The 18,133-nt window shown below is 46.4% G+C and overlaps 7 protein-coding genes across 7 annotated transcripts; 5 read left to right on the top strand and 2 right to left on the bottom strand.

The window, feature by feature from the left end:
• Positions 1-316: 316 nt before the first annotated feature.
• H257_07275 (hypothetical protein) lies at positions 317-1,928 on the top strand. The gene has a single exon (XM_009832741.1). The coding sequence runs from the start codon at positions 339-341 to the stop codon at positions 1,782-1,784; it is 1,446 nt and encodes a 481-aa protein (XP_009831043.1). The 5' UTR covers positions 317-338; the 3' UTR covers positions 1,785-1,928.
• Positions 1,929-2,779: 851 nt separating this feature from the next.
• Positions 2,780-4,149, top strand: H257_07274 (protein-(glutamine-N5) methyltransferase, release factor-specific). Its single transcript, XM_009832740.1, has 4 exons — positions 2,780-3,055; positions 3,116-3,286; positions 3,340-3,649; positions 3,714-4,149. Exons 1-4 carry the CDS (start codon positions 2,840-2,842, stop codon positions 3,995-3,997), a joined length of 981 nt encoding a protein of 326 aa, XP_009831042.1. The 5' UTR covers positions 2,780-2,839; the 3' UTR covers positions 3,998-4,149.
• Positions 4,150-4,407: 258 nt separating this feature from the next.
• On the bottom strand, positions 4,408-4,566 carry H257_07273 (hypothetical protein; the record flags this gene model as incomplete). The annotated part of the gene is made up of 1 exon (XM_009832739.1): positions 4,408-4,566. The coding sequence occupies one exon, from the start codon at positions 4,564-4,566 to the stop codon at positions 4,408-4,410; it is 159 nt and encodes a 52-aa protein (XP_009831041.1).
• Positions 4,567-4,647: 81 nt separating this feature from the next.
• On the bottom strand, positions 4,648-4,839 carry H257_07272 (hypothetical protein; the record flags this gene model as incomplete). The annotated part of the gene is made up of 1 exon (XM_009832738.1): positions 4,648-4,839. The coding sequence occupies one exon, from the start codon at positions 4,837-4,839 to the stop codon at positions 4,648-4,650; it is 192 nt and encodes a 63-aa protein (XP_009831040.1).
• Positions 4,840-5,998: 1,159 nt separating this feature from the next.
• Positions 5,999-7,059, top strand: H257_07271 (hypothetical protein; the record flags this gene model as incomplete). The annotated part of the gene is made up of 3 exons (XM_009832737.1): positions 5,999-6,031; positions 6,389-6,663; positions 6,963-7,059. The coding sequence occupies 3 exons, from the start codon at positions 5,999-6,001 to the stop codon at positions 7,057-7,059; spliced, it is 405 nt and encodes a 134-aa protein (XP_009831039.1).
• Positions 7,060-8,765: 1,706 nt separating this feature from the next.
• On the top strand, positions 8,766-9,189 carry H257_07270 (hypothetical protein; the record flags this gene model as incomplete). Its single annotated transcript, XM_009832736.1, has 1 exon — positions 8,766-9,189. One exon carries the CDS (start codon positions 8,766-8,768, stop codon positions 9,186-9,188), a length of 423 nt encoding a protein of 140 aa, XP_009831038.1. The 3' UTR covers position 9,189.
• Positions 9,190-16,776: 7,587 nt separating this feature from the next.
• On the top strand, positions 16,777-17,402 carry H257_07269 (hypothetical protein). The gene has a single exon (XM_009832735.1). It carries the CDS (start codon positions 16,859-16,861, stop codon positions 17,315-17,317), a length of 459 nt encoding a protein of 152 aa, XP_009831037.1. The 5' UTR covers positions 16,777-16,858; the 3' UTR covers positions 17,318-17,402.
• Positions 17,403-18,133: the final 731 nt, after the last annotated feature.

Here is an 18,133-nt window from a genome sequence, read left to right as displayed (position 1 = left end):
CAGTGTAACGTTATAGTACACTAATATTCTAATCTGTGTATCATCGTACAGTTTACAGTTAAATTGCGTCCGAATGCTAGTAATATTTGGCAAAATGACTCATAAGCGTTCAAATGTTGGGCTGAAAGAGAACTTCCCATCGACGCATGGCCATCGACCAATGGCGTGGTGTGCGAATATACCAAACGACGTTTGGGTTCCGAGGTTTCACCCATCCTTGTGTGGTCGACACAAATGCACGGTTGGAGTGTTGGTATCCTTTGACAAAACAAGGACATTCATTCAAGAAAGGCTGCACGTTGTCGTCAGAAAGGCAATTTGCACGTGCCAACCACGAGATGATGACAAAATCGGAAGCGTCACCACTGGTTAAAGCATCCACGCCAACGCCTTGTGGATTTGATTTGTGCGGCTATCGAGTTGGCAAGGTTGGTGCCTGTGCCCTGGCGTCCCTTGTCGTGGGTGGGCTGATTGCTGCTTGCATCGCTGGTTCCACGAGCCAAGTCGAACCACCTTTCTGCGACCCGAAAACCCGCCACGAATTCGGCTACATCAAGCTACCGCACAAGACCAACGACCAGTACTTTTACTCGTTCTTTGAGTCCCGTAATGACCCAGCCACCGACCCCCTCGTGATGTGGCTCGAAGGCGGCCCCGGGTCGTCATCTACCTGGACGTTGTTCAACGTCAACGGTCCGTGCTTCATTGGTGACGACGTCAACTCGACGGAGCCGAATCCGCATTCGTGGACCAATCGCGCTAACGTCATCTGGTTGGACCAACCCACGGGCGTCGGCTTCTCGCAGGGCGACTTCCAAGACGACGACCACAACGAAGGGGATGTGGGGCGCAACGTTTACGAATTCCTTCAAGGGTGGCTGAAAAAACATCCGACGTTTCAATCCAGACCGTTCTTCCTGACGGGGCAGAGCTACGGGGGCCACTACGTTCCAGCGGCGGCGCATTACATCGTGACCCGCCAGTCGGCCACCAACCAAACAGCCAATACCATTCCCATCAATCTACAGGGTATTGCCATTGGCAACGGGTTCACAGACACGCCGGTGCAACTTCCGATGATCGTGGACATGGTCGAGAGTGTGAAAGACCAGTACAACATCACGTTGGCCTCCCCCGCGGAACTCTCCCAAATGCGTCGAGATGCTCTAGTGGTGGCGCATCTAATTGAGCAATGCCAGCTACCCAACGAAACCACATCGTGTTTGGACGCGCTAGAGATGTGGGGAGAGCGCCTCTTGGCCCCCATGACCACAAACCCTTCGCGGAACCCATACGACATTCGCCAAGTGTGCGACCCCAACTGCAGCGACTACGGCATGGCCAAAACGGGAGTGTACTTGAACCAACCGTGGATTCAAGCTCGGCTCGGGGTCAACAAGTCGTACTCGTGGAACAACGCCACGGTGGCGATGGCGTTTATCGGCGACGGGGGCAAGTCCGCTGTCCAGTACATGCCTGCCGTGTTGGAGAGCGGTGTCAGCGTGCTGTTGTACGTTGGGGATGCAGACCTCATGTGCGACTACAAGGGCAACGACGCGTGGTCGAAGGCGCTCAAGTGGTCTGGCCAGGCTGCTTACAATGCCGCGGAGGTCCAAGACCTAGTGGTTCACGGGAATATAGCCGGCCAAGTGCGCTCTGCCGGCAACTTGGCGTTTGTCCGAGTATTCAACTCAGGCCATGGGGTGCCAGTCGACCAACCGGTCGTGGGACTCGCCCTGATCGATCGATTTTTCAACCGTTTGGCCTTGAATGATGAAGTGTAGTGTTCACAAACCATGATGGAAGCGACTTCTTGCGAGGTCATTTATTTTAGTTGCCGATGCCATAATACCATATTACCATGGAGGCGTAGAACCTTTGAATGGGCTATAGATGTTCTACCCTATCTATCTATCTATATATTGTGAATTCGCTATAAACTTCCGAAATTCGCATGGTTTGTCTGATCAATATTCAATCATGCTGGAGTTCTGATTGGTTGAATATGCTTGTCCTTTCTGTAAGAGCCAATCAAATACACTCAAAATTGGATTAGCCAATAGCGTCGATTCGTAATTCGATTCGCTGGCGCCGCGACAGGGTCTGGAAATTTGTACCGAATCCACAATAGTAGTACATTTTAGTATATCATCCAAGATATCAATACTGAAAACTTGATAGAACACGGCGACCTCCAGACCAGTTAGTCGTGTATTCCCAAAGTACCCTCCATTTCCAGCCCCAGCATTATTATCTCAGCTGACATGGAGATGCAATGTGTATGTTGAAACGATTCTGCCGAATAGACATCGATGTGCTACGAGTCAAGCTGATGCAGCTCAACCAAACTGGTGGTGAGTCGTTGGATCCAAAAGGATTCGACAGCTTGAGTTGTGGAGGCGCTAATGTTAACGTTAGACTGTTGCTGTAAGGCAGAGATGAGGAAAGCTACACTTCTTATAACAAGGTGTTGACGATAAACATATACGTGCAACATGACAGAACCTGCGGCATCCTTGGGGTGGTGGTTCGAATTGGCAAGGGTCTGTGTTACGATCGAATATTGGAAGGACGATCGAAGATATTTTAACGTTACGAATGAAAGCGGCTCCTACAAATGCCCATGTCGACTTCATCTGCAGTTGTGAAGGGGTTGGGAGCGAATGAGAGAAAACGAAGCGTACGGCTCCTTAAACAAGGGTACTCGGAAACTCAAAGGCACCAGACAAACTTGGCCGTGGATTTCCCGGATTTGAGGGACCACTTGACCTCCAGGGGGCTATTAGTAGCACTGGCTGAAAGCGCAATCGCCATTTCAGTTTCGGTCGTTAATGGCTTCATGGGAATACGGGGATGCCATTGGCTAATGAGATTTCTTGGAGCCAATGCCATGCCACGACAACCTATGATCCGACGGTGCGTGAGTACAATCCGAGACGCCAAGGCGCGGTTGGTCGGACGAGGTCTTGCCTCCAGCGACGTCACCACGCTACTTTCCCATGCCCACGACCCTCCTCTGTCAAGAGAAAGCCTGTATTTGCACCCTGACAAGCTCGTACGTCGTACTCTGGTGACCAAAGTTGATGATGTGACTTGAGAGCGATTATCTGCACAGTTGACACCTCTCGAAAGCCAGCGCCTGGAGCTCTTGACCAGTCGTCGACTGGGCGGTGAACCGCTCGCGTACGTGGTGGGCGTCAAGGAATTCTGGTCACTTCCGTTCAAAGTAACGTCGGACACGTTGATCCCTCGACCGGACTCGGAGCTGTTGATTGAAACGCTGCTGGTACATGACGCTCTTGATCTGTAGGACAGGTCGACTGAAATTGGATTCTCTAGTGCTTGCATGCCAAGGACTCACCGCTTCGTATTCTGGACATTGGCACAGGCAGCGGTTGTCTATTAGTAGCCGCCCTCACCGAATTCCCGTCGGCTTGCGGTGTAGCAATCGACATTTCGCCTGCAGCTTTGGCAGTGGCTCAAACTAACGCTACCACTCATGGCGTGGCATCCCGTGCGACGTTTATCGAGCAGGATCTGCGTCGGTTAAACAACATATCCCACTGGAGCACTCCGCCGCCCTTTGACGTTGTGCTATGCAACCCGCCGTACATTTCCGTCGACGAAATTCCACACATGGACACCGACGGTAGGATTCTATCGTTTCGTCTGGGTTTCTAGCTAGCAACAAACTCACGGGATTATGGACGCAGTGGTCGCTTATGAGCCTCACGAGGCCCTCTTTGCAGCCGAGGACGGTCTAGCGTTGTACAGTGATCTGAGGCACCCGCTGCTCCACCGCTTTCTTCGACCAGGGGGTCACGTGTTGTTCGAAGTTGGGTTTCGACAAGCGCAACGAGTGTGCGACATGTACCTGTCGGCGTCGTTTCAACGAAGCAACACCTTGGACCAGGTGATCTTTCAAGATATTCAAGGCATAGACCGAGTGGTCGTGCTGCAATCTCCGACACATTCCAAGGAATTTGTTCAAAAATGAGATTGACGCGGTAGCCAGCCAATACGTAGGTGGTGGGGCCGTAGCCTTTCCAAGTACATGGATACAGTACATAGCTAGCATCGACTTTGCGACGTAATGATGTCGTAGTTCCTTGTCTTGTAAATATGCGTGTAACTACTACTAGAGGTTGTGAAATACATGCAACGATACTTGGTCCTGTTCGTAATTAAACGGTGCATTTCACCACGACTGCTCCGTCGCCTCATTGCAAACCTGCAACTGTTGACGGTTAGCTCAGTCCAATGGCTAGTCGAATGCCCGAAGTGCGCTTTCTCGACACTTGGGCGGAATATTTCGATGGCAAGGCCAACATGGGGGGGCACACCCTTCGATTGTGCCTAGCATTCCATAGGCTCGGGGGTTGGTCCTTGTGAGTGAGTCTTGGCCTCTCAATCGAATCGCCGGAAGCCCACGAGTTGCACAAGGAAATGCATTGCCTCATCCATCGAGACCACTTGATCGCTGGGCCCGTCAACAACGATTTCTACTTGTGTCGGGATCGCTTGGAGCAACTCGACAGGCGTCTTGACTTTGGACACGTCGCCCATGGCCGAGTTGACCTTTCTCGCCGGCAACTTGGGCGTCTTGCTCTGGCGAAACAGCTTCTCGCGGTACTTTTGCGCACGGGTCTAGGTTTGTCTGGGCGTGCGGGTGCCAATGTCTTTGGCGATGGCTTTCCACGGTCCTTGGGGGAACAAGTCGATGGCCGCAAGGAACCGAGTGTGCTCAATGACGGTCCACGCGCCAGTTGTGGTCGGCGCCGCTTTGGAGGTGACGGACGCATGCCCGAGGAACATGGCTTGAGTAGAAAAGTACTTCATGGCAATGGGAGCGAATGGATACATAATGACAAAGGTAGATTTACTGCTCCATGATGGTATGTGACATACCATCATGTTGGCACGACCAACCCCTCGTTTGAACCAGTGCCAGCCAATGAAAGTCGGGTGGGTTATGACTGATTCGGTCATAACATGTTGCCCTTGTCACTTGACGCCTTGTGAGAAAAATTAGATCGGGACAATTATACTGTATGACCTTCCATGGATGTATTGTGCGTCGGAACTTTATTTGACCTTCTCGAACAAACGCGGCCAGTTCGGAATCGACGCAATTGCGAAGCCTAGCAGCAGCAACAGCTTGGTGAAGTTGTACAGTACACATTCTATAAGCTTACCTAGTTAGTGGGGAGATTCAATGGGTGTCGGATGATTAAGGTACGAGAAGCATCCCCGCTCGCCATGGGATTCGAGCAGCACCAGCAACCTCTGGTCGTGGTTTGCCGAAAATACCAAAATGATTTGGTCCGTTTCTATATTCCGAGCTTCGTCACGGCAACAGCTCACCACCAGTACGAAAGGCCCTTTGGATGATCAAATTTTGACTGGTGATATCTTGGAGAACAACGTCCTGTCGTCACCATTCACTCGGAGACGACGAAAATGACGAAGTGCGACAGGTGGGGCTTGAAAATTATGGAACCGTCGCAATTGGTGAAGGACTGTTAAACTTATACCTCACACGACATTCCACCGTGCAAGTTGGAGACTTGACAGTGGACTTCCTTTCACTGTCAGCAGTGATCGCTAGAATACATAACAGAAATCGACATGCGCGGAGATTCCACTTGTTTTGAATCCAAAGTGTCACATTTCGTCATCGGGTAGTGTCGTGGACGATCCAGAATTTTTGACAAAATCCACGATATCCCATTGGTGATGGAAGTGCCACGGTTTTATGCTGTGGGAGTATAAATACGTCCAATCGACGCCAACATTTGCAATGCAGGTTCAAACATGATCATGGCTACGAGCCATGGGGTCACTTGCTTGAACTGGCACATGTATCGAAAGAATCTCCAGTCTATGTTAACTTAGTGGAACATGCGAACCCAATTGGAAGGAGGGGGGGTTGTGATGAAGGATTCACTTTCTTCGGCCTCAACACCATCCCGATCGTACCATGTTTTGGCTTGACTTTATGGCGCTATCATTTGCTGGGGTCGATGATGAAGTTCGTAATCAATCGCATTGTCAACAGTCGATGTTGTACGCCACGTGGTCACTGACCTACAGTATGCAGTTGCCCAACTGCATTGAATGATTAAAAAGGGTTCTGGTCTGGGAAGATTTGTTCCAGAACGTCAAGTGCAGGCAATATCCAACCTGTAGTCGGCATATCCTCGGGCAGTCACATTGTACCGCAAAACGCGCAATTTGTCTTGATCATTTTCGTTTTCAACTTCAAACCTCCACATATTACCGTCCTCGCGGTGGTTTCTCATTATTCAATTGTCCACTACAGCACTACTACCATGAAGTACTATTCCACTCAAGCCGTGCTCGTCAAGCCTACGTCCTGCACACCCAGGTAGCCCCGACCTCGACCAGGGTTTGGACTGTCATTGAGCACACTCGGTTCTTTGCGGCCATCGACTTGTTCCCCCAAGGACCGTGGAAAGCCATCGCCAAAGACATTGGCACCCGCACGCCCAGACAAATCCAGACCCATGCGCAAAAGTACCGAGATAAGCTGTTTCGCCAGAGCAAGGCGCCCAAGTTGCCGACGAGAAAGATCAAGTCGGCCATCGGCGACGTGTCCAAAGTCAAGACGCATGTGGCGTTGCTCGAAGCGACCCTTCCTGCGTGCGTGCCCAGCAAAAAACACGCTCTCGATGGACGACGCCATGGACTTCCTTGTCGAGTTGGTGGTCGACTCCAGCGACTGGGATCTTTTCGACACTCCAGTTGCCGACGGAACCACAGCTTGAAAGCTTGGCAAGTATGAGTCTCCTCGAGGAGAGACTTTCCATTACGACGATCCATGATCGTGGTCCGATTCAAGGCAACCCCCCTAATTGCCAAACAAGTCTGCAAACTGCACAGCGGCATCAATGTTGGTTTAAGAACTTATTTATGAAATCCTTGCTGCATTCTTGAAGTAGCGCTAGTGTGCTGCTATACACGCATCATCCCGCCTTTGAAACGGATGGTCTCGACTCGAGACCATCCACAACTACCATGACACCTAGCCCTTCCTAGACCATCGTCGTTTCCAAATTCGGATGTAAAGTGGATGCCGAGATATTGTGGATATTTTGCTGAAATGGACCGGGCTATCCCCGTCACTACACCTCCGAATCTATTCTTGGCTTGATTCACAGTACATAGTCGAGAGCATCCACGACCCCTTTTGTACTTGTATTTGAGATTCTAAGAAAAAATATATGAAATTCAGTAGGCACACGTAGTTTTCCTTAGTGAATTCGATTCTGCCATTAAAATACCTTGATTCACTTTACTTTTCGAGCAATGGTCGAAATACCTTTCAAATGTCGCATGCAAAACACGCATAACATTATATATTGTAACCTTGAGTTGTAACGGTTACACAATTATTTGAAATGGTCAAATCTAATACAGACCTTAAGTGTAAAAGAAAGCTTCATTAAAATGAGAACTGTAAGAACAAATTAATATTTTTAATAAAATAGAAAGGGTCGTTGTGTGAACGGATAGCCTGTACTGTACTCGCAGTCGTCTCGTACTTTGCACGTTATTTGTACACAGCCCCCCACTCTTCCTTTCACGACAATGTACATACACATTCAGGCGTAAATATTGATGGCAAAGTGTATGGTCTTCCTTTCGTACCAAACCAGCCGTCGATTGCCAAGCCATGTACTGTACCTCAAGTCCACAACCGAAGAATTGACACGCAAGGACTGTCTCCTGCTGTGACGATTCCTCTAGATTTGGCGTACGTAAATGTCGCAATGTCGTCACCGCGCAAAGGTCCACGCCAGGATTTTGTTCTAGAATTCCACTCGAAATTCTTGAACGTTTAATTGGATGATGAGGTTGAAGTTTACGTGTGCTGTATAATTTGTACTAGTACTAGTACACTAGGTCGACTCGAATTGCAACATCGTGCAACAATAATGCCGTGGGATTCCTAGACAAGGCAGAATCAATCGACAAATGAATGTAGCCACTCAGATCTGCGCAACGATACTGCAGGGGGGAGCAGGCTTGCGTGACTTCATCACGATTTAAAGTTAAAGAATCGCATACTCGTAGACTACAGTACTGTACTCGTAAGCCTCAACTGGTCCATTTCTGGTTTCTGTAGGCATTTCAGCACACTGAAGTTTGCTCTTGAATAATCAGCCACCACAGCTCAAGTCTCCTTCTATACACATACAACTGTACTTGACGGCGCTGTGCAAAGTGGAAAAAACGCGTTCAAAGTGCCGTAAACCTGTTGGCATGTAATATGACGTGACTGTACCTATTGTCTCCAAAATCTACAATGATGGTCATTCATGGATACATTTGTTGATCCCAAGATTTGATGTCATACACTTGCAGAATTTCTTAGAGTTTCATCCGGGCTAACTGTAAAGGTTGGGATGCCATATCACACCAACATACCTTTCAACTGCTTTACACTGTCCTTGCAAAGGGGAACGCAACAGGTTTAGAACGATGCCTCCACAGCTTCGAGACAAAAAGAGTTTTGTATGCTACTTCAGTATTTCGAATATTCACGCGAATAAAATGTCACTTCTAATACATGCATTCATGTCCATCAAACGTCCACATCAACCAGGAATTTCACCATGACGATGGATATGCAGTCGAATTGTGAAACGTTGCCGTCAGGCACAAGTCGTACACAAGACATGTCCCAGCATAATCAACTTGCATGGACAATCCGAGATCATTATTCAATTGTTGGGCTCACGATGAAGTACTTTTCACCCCATTCGATGCTGCAAGTGCCTTGCTCCCATACGCCCAAGGCAACGCCAACCTCAACTGGCCCTTGGACATCAGATGAACATGCTCGCTTCCTTGCAGCCATTGAGGCGCTCCCCCAAGGACCGTGGAAAGCTATCGCCAAGGATATTGGCACCCGCACACCTCGACAAGTGCAGACACACGCCCAAAAGTACCGCGAAAAGCTGTTTCGTCAAAGCAAGACGCCAACAAAAAAGGCCAAGGCAGCACTCAAATACGATCAAAAATGCATCGAAGCGACCCCATCATGTGACACTAGTGACGACGATGCATCCTCACTCTCGATGGACGACGCGATGGAGTTCCTCGTCCAACTCGTGGCGGACTCGAGCAATTGGGACCTTCCCGACGAACCTTGGGCTGCTTGAGCATGGACCTAAGCACGCTGCATTCCTTCCGCTGCATTGAACCCAGGATAAGGAAAATGACGAGCCCCGTGTAGCCAAATCAATCAGCAAACATATTTAGTAATTTCAGTTTTTTCCACTTCATTTTGTCAGCTGCGCGATATTTTCGAGATTTAGAAGTATATACCAACCAGTAATGAATTCGCCGGTGCTGGAGTAACGATAATATAGCACATGTCATCTGCCAGCAAAATACTTGTATCACGTGACGGATCTGTGATCAGCCGAATTTGAGCTTTTACACTGTACTGTTAACTTAACGGGATAATTAGGTCTCGAGTTTACAGTTTGCTGGTCAGCCACCAACGAATGTTTCAAACATTGTTATATCATCACATAATCATTAAGAAGGATACGAAGTACACATATCAATTCCAGTCGAATGGTGCGACGGTAAACGCCGTTTTTGGGGTCAAATATGCAACGGTGCGACGGTATCTACCGGAAACGGAATACTTTTACAGCGAGACGGCAAATTGGCCATTTTTTCCGTTTTGTGGACACCGAACGGCAAAATACAGGAGCCAATCATTAACTACTATTTTAAGTATTTTCACCAACCAATGCAAGAGGGTGTTACAAAAATAATATTCCATTTTCTCGTAAAATGGAGGTAAAAGGTCCATTTTGTAATATACCTTCTCAACGAGTAAATCCCACTCGGAATTCTTGTATACATTCCAAGCATACTATAAAACATCCAGATAATAGTTAGGCATCTCAAGTGTCGAAATGGTGGACACTATGTCATGGAACGTGGCTACGCAATAATTAGTCTGCACTCAATATGTACCAAGACATTTAACGTTATTCGTCGGTGTAGATCAGCTAACCATCAGCAGCACAACGATATTGTGGCTCGACATGAACAAATGATCGAGGTCTGGTGACTAGGGGCTAGTGATTTAGCCAGTTGCAAATTTGGCCCATACTTAATTGGAAAATGAGGAGTCTCTGCTCAGCACATGACACAATGAGGTTTTATCACTTATCATTCATGGAGCATATAATAAAATCCAGTTTCTCCCTCATCTCCCCTGAAAATTTACAGTTTTGACAACCCCACCAGGCGGCTGTAAAACCGCAGAAACTGTATAATTTTACCTCGACTGCAAATCGGCCAGATTTACAAATTCGACTTTAAAATACTGTTTTGACGAATTAGCCAATAATATGCTACCAATGCTTAATTTTGTCCAATCATCGGTGAGATGCAGTTGACGGAAAGCCAACAATCACTTTCCTTCGAGAAAATGGATCGATCAAACACGCTCGTGGTTCGCATTCAACATGTTGCTTAGAACAGTCGTCGTTCTCAACCGTATCGTCCAAGGTGAGTCCATATATTAATAAATCTGGGGGCACGAATTCATTTCGACGTCATATCTCGGCTGAATAACCACTAATCGGCTGCATTACCCGGATTTATGTCTGTTGCAATGTCCGTATAAATCGGCAGATTTGAGGTCGATCATGCCAAATAAGTTCCAAGCACAATAACCTATATCGACCTTGTCCACCTAAAGCCGGGGTGAGCTTACCGTACAGATAGCTTCCCCTTGAAGTAGATTGAGATCGCATCCGAAAAATCAGTCCCTACAAATTCGAGCATATTTAGCCTGACCATCCAGGGACAGGTTGGAATGGCTGCCAACTGCTACGTAGTATTGACTACAGTATTTAGGGCGGAATGGTGGTCAATGATCTCACAAGTCATCGACGTCGTCCAAAGCAACCTTATGCATCAGGGTTGATTTCCGGATATGATAGTTAAGCTGCGAAAATCAAAATACAAAAACTGTAATACGGTATTTTACGGTCTGCTTATACAGTCTTACCGGTGGGGAATGCTCTTATGCCATAAACCGTTGTGACAAGTCTGCAAATTTTCGCAAAGTCTCATATCCCATGAATAAATAGGAGAAAAGTACCACATAACGTTATCTACGAAGTTGTCTTGATGCCAAGTGAATTTTGGGGAAATTATTCGTTTTCCGATTCAAGTGCAAGATGTCAATGTGAACACAATCCTCTATAAAACACCCGATTCTCAAGAAGACGGTGGTTAATTGAGTTTGGATTATCATTTAGACGGTGGCATCCAGACCCACAAAATCTTAAAAAGTGGAATATTTACATTATGGCAACTTTTCTTTACATGACATTTTTTATGACATCCAGACAGCAATATTGTATCCGATCATCCGACCACCGATCAATTTTAAGAGTTTGAATATTGTAATAAAAATGTCATTGTTTGGCGCGATCGGTGATCAGCCGAATTGTACACTTATTCAAAGTATCCAATTATTTCGGCTTTAGCGAAATGAAAATAACATTTTAAATATCGTTAATATTGTGAATTTCGCCTTTGGGGACTGCCAACAAAGCGACACCACGTTTTGATTCGTCATAAATAACACATTTTAGCGTTTGCCAATACAGTATTCCAATGACAATTCGGGAATGGAGGACTTCCAAAACCTACACAAATCGCCGACACAGACTATATTTGTCCGCATATGATGTATATTATTATTGTGATCAAATTTGCTTCCTCACGTCACTCGATACTAGGGCACCAAAACCTGCGCAAGTAGCAAACTTTCCCTAGTTCTATTGGGTGAAATTAAATTGAATCAACAGTTTCATTAGTTAAAATTGAATGGCATCGAGCACCGAAAATGCTTCAAGTAACATGAAGCTCGCTTTGGTGCTTGTGGCCTCGCGAGGCAGCGCCTGCGGCGAATCATGTATGCTCTACAAATCCTCAGACAGTTGAAAGAGCGAAACATCGTTAAGTCAGTTGCACTCGTCGAATCCCAGGAGATGAGACAATGGTACACCATGTACAATGTCCAACTTTCTCAGTCATTTGTAGCGACTGTGTCGGTAACACCTAATGCGTTCGATCACATCTTCCATTACTTTAAGCACGAGTATGTTGTGCTCTCACGACCTGGTAAGAGTGGTCACCCTCCTCGCATACCAAAGAAGCACGCGGTACTAGCGATGCTACTGCACATTTACACAGCCAAAAGGCAATACCTCTTGGACGTGGTCGAGCAAGAGATCAATCGACGCCGCACACCAACGCTTGCTTTCGATATGGGCTCTTTGGAAGTCGAAACGGGACATCCACGAACGTTGGTGGGAACGTGAAGTCCAAATCGTTGGTTTACCTCTTAATATTTGTATCAATAATCAAAGTAATTTTGTGCGATGATGAAACACAAACACCACGATTTGTTGAGACCAAAGAACAGCCTCAACAAATTATGCGAGGTCAAACACATATTCTTATTTGATTCTGTTTTATGTCGAGGTCAGCACAAATTCATTTGTGTAGGTTTTGGAAGTCCTCTAATGTGAAAGGTCTCACAGCAACAATCGGGAGTGGGGGCAACACGGCACGATGCGTACTACGCCAACCGTTTTTACTTCGACGTGTCTTATACAGTCACGGATTTCATGCAAACAACTTGCTAAGGGCTCTTCTGGATGCCACGAATTATGGCAAAAAATGACGAAAATCTCCATAAAATGGTGAAATGACAAAGTCGCGAAGTTGTTTCGTCTGGATACCACAAAATTCAAAGGAAATATTACAAAACTATAGCTAGAAAGTTCACGAATTATGGCATAAAAAAATGGACCAAAATGGTCAATTTCTCATGAAAGACAGTCCATGTGACCACTTCAACATCAATGTTCTGTCAAAACGGCGCATTTCGAAAACCGCTGCAACCCCACAGCACACAGATGGGCCTTTGGACCACCACGTTGGACGAGATCGTGCAGCAGTCCACCATACTAGTACGCATCACGGGACATTCGAAACGTCTCCTCGAAGGCATCCTCGTTTTCTTGCAGTAACGTTATTTCGGCAACCCACAAAGCCCCTGACAAGATGGAGACCCGCTTTGACGTCTTCAAGAGGTAGGCGGAGTAGTGGTAGACCAGGTATGACATCAACTTCATGCGACGTCGCTTGAGGCGCCGCCGACGATGCAGGATCATCATGGTCGTGAGCACTGTTTTGGCGCGCAAGTTTGAATCCGGATGAATCCAGACGGTTTCACCATCTCTTCATTTTGTATTGCGTTTGTATATTGGACAAATTTTGTAAAATCTCATTTCGAGTTTTGGCATAATTTTATGGCGTGGTATCCAGAGGAGCCTAACGTTTACAAGTAGAGCTAATGTTGAAAAATACTTCAAGTATAAAGTTATTTGTAGGAGATGTATCCGGATAAATGGACTACTACACCGTTGACCGTAATTAGTACGGATTTACTGTGAGAATTAGTGCTGTCCTCACTAATCCTCACTAATACATGTGTGATGGAATTCCAGAAATTTGTGGTTGGTAATTGTGCACCTTAACTGTAAATTGGACCGCTTGTATATGCTGTTTGTGGACAAAGTGGTGTGAATAATAACGAATTATAACAGAAAACATATATCATTCATAACTCCCGAGTAGGCCTAGATTATGGCTTCATGTAACATATCGTAGATTTATAATCAGATTCCTATTAGTCCAGCATCTCGGAAAAAGTATTCTTAAATTGGAAGTTGGTCAATGAGTTTTTTACTTACAAACAGTAATGTAGGGCTTCACTCAGTTCCATATAAGGCTTACGTTGTATTTGCATCCTCGACATGCGAGTGACAACAACCTAAACGCATACTACGTAGTACATCAGGCAACAATATGTTCTGGTTGTCGGCAGCCGCAAGTTATAAAGAAACACGCCTGCATCGATTCATAATTCAAAGTCCTGCATGGGGCATCGGAGGTACCTAGCATATACGTTTGCTTTGGACAACGGTGATGACGTGGAATTCACTTGTGAGATCCTTGACCACCTTCCCGCCCTATATAGTCAGTAGTAGGCCGCCATTCCAACCTGCTCCTGGATAGTCAGGCAGAGGATGCTCGAATTTGTAGGGACAGTCGCACCCCGGTGGAGATGCTCTCACTATTCAGTCTTAACGTTATAGTCCATTTAAAGAATGGGGAGCAAAGCTCACCCGCGCTTTAGTTGGACTGTAGGTACATGTATATGGACTCACCATGGACGATGCGGTTGAGAATGACGACTGTTCTAAGCCACGGGTTGATGGAAGTAAGGAAAATCGGCCATTCCCACCTGAGAACTTGTGTCACAGCTCAGCGAAGGTCGTGTTTTGGTTGGGCTGCCGATGCACTCGACGAGTTTAGTGAAGTGTCAGCCACGAGGATCAATTTGCTCGATCTGTCAACTAACATAACACCGATGATTGGACCAAATCATCCATTTCTAACATGTTATTGGCTAATTCGTCAAGACTATATTTTACAGTCAAAACTGTACGGTAAATCTGGCCGATTTGCAGACTCGCGGTAAAATTATACAGTTTCCTGTATTTTACAGTCGTCTGCTGTATTTATACGCTATTTTACAGCTCTATCCGGATTATTTACAGTTTTGACAACCCCACCTGTAAAATAAAGAAAACTGTATAATTTTACCGCGAGACTGCAAATCGGCCAGATTTACAGTTTCGACGGTAAAATACAGTTTTGACGAATTAGCCAATACTCCGGAGTAACAAGCTATCAATGGATAGTTTTGTCCCTACATATCGACATCTTCTCAATTGACTCTACGGTAAATTTATCTTTGAGCACTTCATGACAGAATAAAGGTTTTACTTGTTGCATGCTTTTATATATCCAATCATATCAATTCTGTAATCCTATTGGGTAGTACAGCTCGGCTTATCACTGATCATTCGACTGATCACAGATCATTTGGCTGATCACAGATGCGCCACGTACTGTACTGTTGGTCGCCCTTCGAGCTGCACCATTCATGTTGCACCGATTACTACTTCGAAGTACACCTTTTGATCAAAGTGGTTAACGCCCCGTTCTCCACAATAACTACTAGTTCTTGTATAACGTTAAATAGTACTTCCTGGAAGTTGTGATGCCAATCGAACGCACTGCAGTGTGAGAAACCATCGAGAAGTCAATATGAACCGATTTATTCAACGGTATCACACAAAGACTGATCCTGCATTATTTACATAGGTATAGTACTACTACGCAGTACTTCTAGTATCTAGTACAGGCCAGCTACAGCAGCTTAAATGTTAACGTTATAAGTGGCAGTTTTCTTGGACGTCGCGACATTTCATGCACAATCGCAATTGTGAAAAAATGTCCAAACTGTTGACAATAGATGGCCTCGGCGGAGAGGAACACTTGGCTGAGATCGAAGTCGATGCTTCATAATCGTCGATTGTAACGTTAACGTTGACGTCGATTTGCTTGCGATTAACTACTACTAAGCATATTAATAGTACTACTTTATACGCTTTGTTTGACTTGATCGTCCCATTGGTCCCGAGTTCGACCCCGCGCTCGAACCAATACCTTCACAGTTTCAGAATTTCTCATCAAAGGATCTTACTGCCCCCGTCCACTCCACAGGTGCCACCAATCTCAACCGTGGCTTTAGATAACTGCGAAACACGCTTGGCGCCTTCAGCAGTCATCGATTTGTGCCCTCAAGTCTATTGTACGAAGCCTGTACAGTAACACCAAAGACCTTGCGATATTTCTTTCGAGGTAAGCCTATAAGCGACTGTCTGTAAAACTGCGACGATCGATTGACGGCCCACGAAACAGTGGTACTCATGCAACCTCGCCCTCGCCCTTGGATATAACATCCCTCTACAGTACCTTTCAATACTGTATGTAGGACAACGGCACTACATACCCCATTTCAGTTCATACAGGATGTACAGATTTCCTGCAGATCTCAGCATGTATATTATTTACGCCCGGTACCTCTCCAACGAAAGTCGTTTCCTTGCGAGGTCAAGATCACATAGGAGGTACACAGTACATGCATTAGTAGAACACCCTGATGAAAAGACTATAGTAGCTAAAGGAAGTGAATTGCTGAGAACGTTTGCTTCGATCCGATCACTTGTTCAAAACCCTTGTTTGGGACACGTGCTGAGTACTGTACCGGCATGGCAAACGTCGCAGGACCAATTATTCGCAACGAATTATGAAGCAAGCAATAAAATCATCCTTCATAAAGTATCTCCCCCTGGATAGTTATGAGCATATACCTGTGACAATACGCCCTCGAACTCCCCGAGTCGGGGCTTCAGGGCCGTCGTGCTGGTGTTGTCTTGAGTGCATGCATGCATACGCCAACTCCAACCCCCAATCATATCCCGATACTGCGACATGAATTGAAAAGTATCCAACATTTGATACCGAATTGCCTCGTTGCTCCACAAGACCGGCCAATAGAGGACGGACCGTAGTCCGGAGTACTTCAGTGTGTGTGACTGGGACTGGATTGGGCGAGTCACTCTAATACTGTCGTGCTGAGTATTACTTTGTGGAATGGATTTGCCCTTGTTGACATTTGCAACAAATTGCTGACCGGTAGTTTGCATTTGCTGTTGTCTCCTCGATCATGTCTCATGTGGGTGACGTTGTACTTTATCGCGAGACATTCATCCTCAAGCTGACGTCGCGAAATGTGCAGGTGACCTTGAGGTGTCGCACAAGGCGGCACGCCGTGGCTGGCCTCATTATTGGATTAGCTGCTTTCACCATGAAGTACTTTTCCCCGCAAGCTCTGCACTCGTCCATCCATGCACCAGATCGAAAACGCCCGTCGTCAACCACCACGGCCACTGGAACTTGGACCAGCGGCGAACACAAGCGATTCCTCGCAGCCATTGAAATGTTTCCCCAAGGACCGTGGAAGGCTATCGCCAAGTTCGTCGGCACCCGAACATCTCGACAAGCTCAAACCCATGCCCAAAAGTACCGAGAAAGGCTACTTCGACAAGCCATGGACAAGACCTGCGATCCTGTGTCAAGAGAAATACGAGGGCGGGATGCTGGCGAAGTCATTAAAATTGAGGTGGAGGCAGTGGACATGGTGAATTGCGTTGAAGAATTCAACAAAGATTGCCTTGCTCAAGGCTTTCATGAGGCCGAACTGTCCATGGAAGAGGCCATGGCGTACCTTGTGGAACTAGTGGACTGCAAAGACTGGACGTTATGACTCGTACGACACCGCAGCTACCCCTGCAGCATTAATTTTTATTAGCCTTAAGGACACCGTTATTACAAAGCCTTTGATCGCAGCCACTTCATCTCGAAGTTCCTAGTACTACACTTAGTCGTGTAAGTGTGTAGTGTGCCTCATTGCTATACGTATGTATGTATGTATGTATACACACTCGTCCTCGTGCCTTGTCAAGTGAGAATTGGGGGTCATGATTCAAAGTTCCGAACTCTATTGTGTACATGGCCTACCGTAGTACTACTAGTAATACTACGTAGTAGTACTATCAATAACAATAGTACTAACTGTAAGTGGGTACAGTACCTGTACTGTTGTACAGTAATACAGTAGCAGCATAGGTAGCTTTGGACATTAGGAGCTGTGACATTTACCCAGGAGTCGCTGTGATACAGCTAAAATTACTCGGAGTATGAATCGACCTGATAGAAGAAAGCGGCTGTGCGGGCTTTTCGAAGTCAACTTCACGGAACGAAGAAGTGAATTTCTACGTACATGCTTGAGGAGTCGGATGACAGAGTTTGGCACTACTGTACGAAGTACTACAAGTACATATTGGCCGCGTCCTTCAAGCGAGGAGTGATATTTTAATAGTTAGTACTAGTATGTATGATATTAACTTTTACAGGTACTACGTGCTCAAGATGATGTTAGATAACGTTGGGAGTGTAATTGATGCCATGATCTCCATTGTGCCTGACTATACCGTGAAGAATTCTCACAGCCCTCATGTCCGTTGACTTGTTGCTTTCACTGACTCTTGTGTTTGGGATTCCGGCGCCACATACTGTAGGT

Source organism: Aphanomyces astaci (genome assembly GCF_000520075.1).
Source record: "Aphanomyces astaci strain APO3 unplaced genomic scaffold supercont1.15, whole genome shotgun sequence".
In the NCBI taxonomy this organism is placed as follows: domain Eukaryota; phylum Oomycota; class Saprolegniomycetes; order Saprolegniales; family Verrucalvaceae; genus Aphanomyces; species Aphanomyces astaci.
The sequence above is the reverse complement of the archived record's forward strand: the minus strand, read 5'-3'. Positions and strand labels throughout refer to the sequence as shown.

Excerpts from the sequence above, each read along its gene's own strand:
- H257_07275 (XM_009832741.1), top strand. The coding sequence starts at position 339 with ATGATGACAAAATCGGAAGCGTCACCACTGGTTAAAGCATCCACGCCA.
- H257_07274 (XM_009832740.1), top strand. The coding sequence starts at position 2,840 with ATGGGAATACGGGGATGCCATTGGCTAATGAGATTTCTTGGAGCCAAT. Across the intron at positions 3,287-3,339 it reads TGTTGATTGAAACGCTGCTG|TGCTTGCATGCCAAGGACTC; the intron begins GTACATGACGCT and ends TGGATTCTCTAG. Across the intron at positions 3,650-3,713 it reads TCCACACATGGACACCGACG|TGGTCGCTTATGAGCCTCAC; the intron begins GTAGGATTCTAT and ends TTATGGACGCAG.
- H257_07269 (XM_009832735.1), top strand. The coding sequence starts at position 16,859 with ATGAAGTACTTTTCCCCGCAAGCTCTGCACTCGTCCATCCATGCACCA.